The 7435-nt window shown below is 43.1% G+C and overlaps 1 protein-coding gene across 1 annotated transcript; it reads left to right on the top strand.

The window, feature by feature from the left end:
• The first annotated feature begins 5749 nt into the window (after positions 1-5749).
• On the top strand, positions 5750-6866 carry LOC133927827 (B3 domain-containing protein Os06g0107800-like). Its single transcript, XM_062374210.1, has one exon. The coding sequence runs from the start codon at positions 5983-5985 to the stop codon at positions 6562-6564; it is 582 nt and encodes a 193-aa protein (XP_062230194.1). The 5' UTR covers positions 5750-5982; the 3' UTR covers positions 6565-6866.
• The last annotated feature ends 569 nt before the right edge of the window (positions 6867-7435 follow it).

The raw sequence follows: 7435 nt of genomic DNA, 5'->3' as shown, positions 1-7435 counted from the left end.
CTAATTAATTCGTTAAATTGTCTAGCCTCCTGTATCGATCTATGAGGCGAGATAATTTTTGTTTATATTTCAATTATTCCTTCCGTTCAGAAATAGTAGGTGCATTTTTTTTTGAAAAAGTTAAATTTTGTATACTTTAACTAATATTTAATCAAATTATAATAATGTCTAGTGTATAATTAATTATACAACTAGGTTCATAATTCAAAATAATTTCACAATATATAGGTTTTATAGCTATAAATGATATATTTTGTGAGAAAACCTTAGTCAGAATTCAATTTCGAAGACCGAGCAAAAAAATGCGCCTACTATTATTGAACGGAGTGAGTAGTAAATAAAAAAAAACTACATTGTATATGTTAGGTTGTATCTACAAGACGCGGCTATATATATGGCTCCAATTACTTTGCTTGCAATTTTGCTCCAGATTTTGGTTGGAGCAAGTGCTCTTTGTTGGGCATTGTGACTATGTCGTAATGATATTGTTTTTGACGAGGTGCGAGTTCATTCTTCTATGCTGGTACTTTTTAGAGGCACCGACTGAATTCATCTCTAGACGCTACATAAATGTGGCATGCCGCTTACTGAAGACCATCGTGATAGAAATCTTCGCTAGACATGGGTGAAAACCTTCTGTGTCACAATAATGTTTTCTATAAGGTTCGAGTTCATGCTTCTATGCGGGTATGCTTCTATGCGTGTAGTTCACGCGTGTACAATTATACGCCTTTTCCTTTCTAATTGCAGAATATAATTGGGAAGTTATCCGTGTAAAGTTGCCAGAGGTTGAGTAAACATCTAATTTGTGCAGATCAAAATGGAAAAAAATTGTTATGTGAAGAGCCAATCCAGCCGAACTTGAGTCCGGAGCCAAGTCAACGAGCTGGCTAGCTCAAGATGGATAGATATATACTTAGGGGTGTGATTATATTAGTTTCCTCGCTTACCCCTAGCTTAGCCAAGCTAGCTAGATGTTAACCCAGACCAGGCCAAGACAGGCTTCAGTAATGCTTTTACCTGGTGTTTGATTTGCCTGCGTTAGCTAAGCCTGTATTCGTTTCTTCGAGTGGTTGGCTAGACAGAGGTGCAGTGGAAGAGGTGGAGTTAACCCTAGCTTTGTGGTTTGGATGTGTGATGTGGACTCACCAAAGCCTTGCCCTGCACCCGCGAAGCATTAGCCACTTGGCTAAGAGCAGCGGTGGATCCAGCGAGGGGTGGGGGTGGCCTCAAGCCCCCTACTGGCTGCTGCTAGCTCTCCATTAGATAGATGGGGTGAAAGAGAAGAAGAAAGAGGAAGAGGAGATGGAGGAAGAAGAGAGTGAGTCTCTACAATTTGCGTCTGAGTCGGTCACTAGCTAAGAGGCCTGGCCACCTAACCAAACACTGGTAGGCTGTATCTGGCAAGATTGGTTGGGCCTTAGCCAACTAACCAAACACAACCTAGGTAACATAGCTTACAACTTGTTAATTTTTTTCAAGTCTTGCGTTTTGTTATTGTAATTTTTCTCTTTCAAGGAAAGCAGTGAAATATATTTCTTAATTTCAATGGCTTATCTATGAATCTCAGCCAGCCACTCAGGTTCTGGTAGGGCCAGGCCAACTTTTGAGCAAAACCAAGGGTTCTTTTGTTAATTAGAATCTTTGCTACCACTCGTGCTGCATTTTGATATGTTCTTCAGAAGTACTATACTAATACTGATAGCAGCTGCATCTTCTCAACAAGGCAGGGAACTGCATCTGCACCTGATGAACAGCGGTTTTGGGCCTGAATACTGGGGTAATACTAATACATCAATGCAAATGCAATGCACTATGAACCTATACTAACACCCTAATCTATTATATTATTATTTGAGGTTAAAAAGAACCATCACGTTCGCTCTTAAGATCACAAAATTATCACGTTAATCGAAAAAAAAAGATATACACTACTCATTGTTATAAACATCTAATGACCTAGATTAAATCAAAGAGTCCATATCAAATACGATTAATAAATAGCTAAATTCTGAATTAAGATATATGAAAAGTTAACAGTTCAATTTCCATACGGTTTGGGAAGCAAAATATCTAAAAAAAAGAGTCCAAGTAAAATAAAATAAATAATAATTGAAATTAGGGGAATAGAAAAAAGAAGGATGCATATAAAATATAGTCTTAGAAAAAAAATCAAATTATTATAAAAATCAAATACATAAATAAAGAGCCCATGTAAAATAAAATTAATCAATAGCTAAAATTCATAATAAAAAATAAAATAAAAATCAAAATTCTTACTAAGATAATAGATTAAGAAATATCGTGTAGCTCAAAGTCATCGTATCAAGCAAGCAAGGCAAGCTTATTCTTATTTTGGTTGGGTTGCCTACACCTGACGTGTGATTTTAACGGTTGATCAAAACGTATATAAATTGAGCGATTACATGTATACGATTCGAGTACAAGTTTGGAGCATAAATAATTTTCCCTTCCTTTAACATAACTTTTGTCTCTTATTCTAATGTTATGTGTTTTGTAACTAAACGACACTAACCTTATAAAAAAAGCTAAAGAGACTAATTTTTAATCAAAGGTTATTGTTACAAAATTAATCAAAGGTGCGACACCGAAATAAATGACCTGTCGCTAGGACAACCGTCTTACCAGCCGTATAGATATTTACTGGGTTAGCCCGTTCTCTAGTTGTACAGTATAAGACATGTACCTCCTAGGGGCATGTTTGTATATTCACACTCTGAATATCAGTATAAATATATATAGATCCTTGGCCATCAAGCCAACGGGGAAGAAAAAGATTGTTCAGCAACTTTGATGTCTCTTTATTCTCCGTCTCTCCTTCAAGTTTGAGCCATTCGTATGACTTGACTCTTGCCGCACTTTGTTTGTGGAAGACAGTTTCTTTCACCAATAATCTAAAACACTAATTAACTAACGCAATAAGTTCTTGGGGAGATGACTGGAATGACCAATTGGGTAGTGTTTGGATGTTTACCAACAACCAAGTGGAGATGTTTTAGTCACCTCAGGCAAGGCTTGCGTCCTTGAGGAGCAACCTGGAGCTAATTGGAATCCTTGAACTGTTTTTGACCAGGAAGAAATTGCTAACTAGGGTGCATGCATGCTTGGGGTGACATAGACCAGCTTTTCAAGGGTGACATCACAATAAGGCCAGCTTTCTAATACTGCAACTGTGTCCCATTGTTATTTGTTAGTTTACTCCTCATTTTTCTGAGACTCAAGATTGTTTACTCCCAATTAGGGCTAACAATGGCTGTTATAGGAGGCTGACAAGCCCCCCACCACAAGGCACAAACCCAAATTGCGATTATCTTTCATTAAATCGGTTTGTTTTGTTGCTTCAATTATGCTGATTAATATATACCGTTTGCTGTGAAACTTGCTCACCTGGAAAGAGTTCATTGGAATGAGTAGTTATCAACATAGATTTAATTTCAAAGAGGTATCATCCAAAAATCTGCAAGTTTCAGAGAGGTTCTATATGGTCCGTGGGAGGGTTCAGAAAGGTTTCAAGGAGGCTAGTAGCTTTGCCGAGGTTTCCTTTCAGAGATCCCGTTTCGACCGGAACCGTTGGTTGGCTAGACTTTCTCATCTATATATATAGTTTATGTGTTGGTAATATGTGCAAAATTCTAATTTCAGATTCTATATAATGGCATATTTCACAAACTATAACGGATAAATAAACTTCTAACCCTACCAGTAAGCAACAGTATCAAAAATCCATTAGGTTCATCAAGAACTCACAGTCGGGTTGATGAAGGGATGAAATTGACGATGTGTCGATTCGCTACCATGCAGATCGTAGATGAAGTACTGCAGAACGGTCGCGCAGGTGCGCTGCCCAGAAACCTTATTGCCGTCCCTCGTGAGGGCTTCACGACGGCAGAGGCTCGGAGATACCGCTCACCCTCCACCCTTGTGCACGCCAAGGAGAAGGGCCGGCGAGATCCGGCAGCACAGCACACAAAACAGTGATCTGGATGGATGGAGAAGAAAATATGGAGCAGAGAGTTGTGTTCCTGAAAGCCTGGACGTGTCTAGAATTTATATGGAATTGGCTGCCCTCTTAGAGCCATTTCCTCTCATAAATTACCTACTAATTGGCTGCCTCCATAACTGACCAATTACTCTCAAGATTAAGGTATCGATCACGATTAAAATGGCTGATTATGACATTGATCATAATTAAAAGAGAGAGTAGCAAAAAAGACTTGCTATTTTGTGCTGCTACGCCACGGTCGCACGTCACAAGTCACGCGGATATTCAAGCAAAAAATATACGAATACGTGCGTGTGAATATAGCAAAGTATACTCTCTCTTTCTCATTTTCTCTATTTCAAAAAAGGGAGAGAACTCTATTATTTAAGTTAATCTATATTTTCATACCTTAGCAATATAGGATTAAATCTTCTTATTTTGCATTCTCATGAATAGGCTTTACATATATCACATTTCAACATTATGTGCAGTCGACATGCCTCGATTAAATGAACGTAGCGCTACCAATTTGTTTAGGATGGATAAATCATAGCTTGCTTGCTAAATACGCGCTTTGTCGATAACCCCTTACGTTAAATTTGCCCCTAACAATTTGCAGTAAGTTGTACTCCTGATAGTCTAAGACTAGCAGGACTATTTGGCTACAAATCCAGCTTGATGCAACTCATCTAACCCTAGCTAATCTATTCATCATTTCCTGCTAAAAATATCCATAGATTGAATATCTGCCATCTTGTCTTTCTTTTAAAGAGAAAAAATACCTGGCATCTCGATCTTGTCACGCTCTCTCTAACTTAAGCTACTAGCTAGGTACATATATGTGAGCATTTTGTACTCGAAAGTAGTAAATTTGATCAAAGACTTTTCCTCAAATGCGACAAGTTTAGGAGTAGACCTTGCTAATCAATTTGCCTATCTTCTGCAACATCTCTCAAGAGTTTACTAAACATGTATAGCTGGGCACGTACAGTATGATTGGCTTATGCTTGCAAGTGGAAATTATATCGACGAACTCTACGCGTCGCATCATCTATCGCATTATTATTACTCCAGTGAGGCGATTAATTAGTTCAGGAAGCAGCTTGATCTCTACATTGGAAGCCTAAATATATATGACATGTTCCTCCTCTCAAGTTATCTATATCAGATATGATTGATCTACCGAGGGCGTTGATTAATATTTTCACCTGCCTCTGTCTGTGAGGTAAAAATAAAATTAATATTGCATGCCATGTCAATTTTCCCACTGCCAACCAGCGACTCTCTACGCTGATTACTGAACGAAATTACGAGCTAGCTGATCGAGTCACCTGGAACGACGAATTAAGCAGTCAGTCAGTGACCAGCAATTGCATCGTGGTTTCACATTTGTTTCTAGCTACCATACATGAACTGATGTGAAATGTTTTTAGGACTAGAATGTAGAGGCATCGATCGTAGAATATAATGCCTCGTACGTATATCTTAAATTAATTTCTAAGTGTTCCAAACATATAATATTTGTAACCGCGGTGAAGAAGCGTTCCTGATTAACGAGTGAACGGAATTGAACAAGTAAGTAACTAAAACAATAGAGTAGTGGTATAAGCTTAATTAATTATGTGTAGCAGCACAAATCTAAACTTGTGCTTCCAATAAAAAGACCAAGCGGTACCCTTTGACCCAACCCGCCGTGGATAATCGAACTAGCGAAAGGCCATTCGGTCAACGCAGTGCACACCGTCCGTCGAACAAACAACGGACACGATTTACAGCGTGCTTGTCCATGTGAAATGGAAAAGTCAGAGCTTCATCTCCTGGTGCTTATCTCGGCCGTCCATCTTCGATCAGACGTCCGTGCCCTTAAGAGATCGAGATCGAGATCCCAGGGCAGCGGCAGGCTATGGGTGCTTTGACCTACATATTCAGACGAAGGCATGGCAAGATGAGACGTCCGTGACAATTGAAGTGCTCTGCAGATGGCCTTGATGCTTGCACTGGAGACTGGAGATGGCCGAGAGGACGCCGGAGGCCTAGCAGAAGGCAATCAGGCGCGAGCCGGAGGCCGTGAGCGCATGTTCGAGAAGGTGGTGACGCCGAGCGACGTGGGGAAGCTGAACCGGCTGGTGGTGCCAAAGCACTTCGCCGAGAAGCATCTCCCGCTGCCGGGCGCCGTGGCGAGGGCCGGCGGCACCGTGCTCTGCTTCCACGACGCGCGGGGGCACGCCGCGTGGCGCTTCCGCTACTCCTACTGGAGCAGCAGCCAGAGCTACGTCATGACCAAGGGCTGGAGCCGCTACGTCCGCGACAAGCGCCTCGCCGCCGGCGACACTGTCGCCTTCTGCCGCGACGGCACGCGGCTCTTCATCGACTGCCGCCGCAGGAGCCGCGGGGCCACGCCACCCGCCGTGCCGGCCCTTCTGCCACAGGCCTTCTTCGTCCCCCAGGTGCAGCACATGGCGCCGCGCGTAGAGGAGCCGGGCGGGCGGTGCCTCCGGCTGTTCGGCGTCAACCTGCAGCTCCGTGCCGAGCCGGTCGTGCTGCTTGATTTTCAGCTTTAATTTGAGTTGCATCGATCACTAATCTGTCGGTGCCATCGGATGCATGATTTCATCATTTAAATATGCTGGAAATTTGGTAGATGTCGCATGATTTCAATTGTAATTGTAACCAGAATTATATATATTACTCGAGAAAGAAAGAAACACGTCCAAATGGTTGAGAATTGTAACCGGAGGCACGGAGCTCGGCACGAAGAAGGCCTGCGAAAGAATCGGTTGAGAATCAGTTTGTCGTAGAATCATCCAAAGGGGCCCTATACCGGCTCGTGGAGAATTGGGATCATGCAGATATCCATCCTATATATATACACACTACTACATGCCACCTTCATCCTCCATCTCGAATTCTCGATTCACAACTCCACCCAACCCAGCCATACTTTGCCGTGCATTGCCTCCTCGTCTTCTCGCCGCGGCGCCGAATATGGCCGACGAATCAAGCAAGTGGGCTTTAGAGGCGGCGCCGCAGGAGGAGGCCGCAGGGGCGGGCGCGTTGGAGACGGCGGCACCGCTGCTCGGCTGAGCATGGTGCTGGTGCAACTGTTCATGGTGTCGGCGCTGCTCTCTAAGCTGGCCCTCAACGCCGGCATGCGACTGACGATCCTTCGTCCTCGTCTTCTACCGCAACCTCATCACTGTCGCGCTCATCTTCGAGGGGCGCGACAGCGATGAAGTTGTGGTAGAAGACGAGGACGAAGGGTCGCATGCCGGCGTTGAGGGCCAGCTTGGAGAGCAGCGCCGACACCATAAACACCTGCAGCACCATGCTCAGCAGCACCGCCGCCGTGTGCAACGCGCCCGCCGCTGCGGCCTCTTCCTGTGCCACCGCCTCTTCGTCCCACTTGGTCGATTCGTCGGCCATACTACGGGT

This window comes from Phragmites australis, chromosome 8 (assembly GCF_958298935.1).
Source record: "Phragmites australis chromosome 8, lpPhrAust1.1, whole genome shotgun sequence".
NCBI lineage: Eukaryota > Viridiplantae > Streptophyta > Magnoliopsida > Poales > Poaceae > Phragmites > Phragmites australis.
This window is presented reverse-complemented; position numbering and strand designations above follow the sequence as displayed.

Bases quoted from the DNA above. Each gene is read 5' to 3' on its own strand.
- LOC133927827 (XM_062374210.1), top strand. From the start codon at position 5,983: ATGGCCTTGATGCTTGCACTGGAGACTGGAGATGGCCGAGAGGACGCC.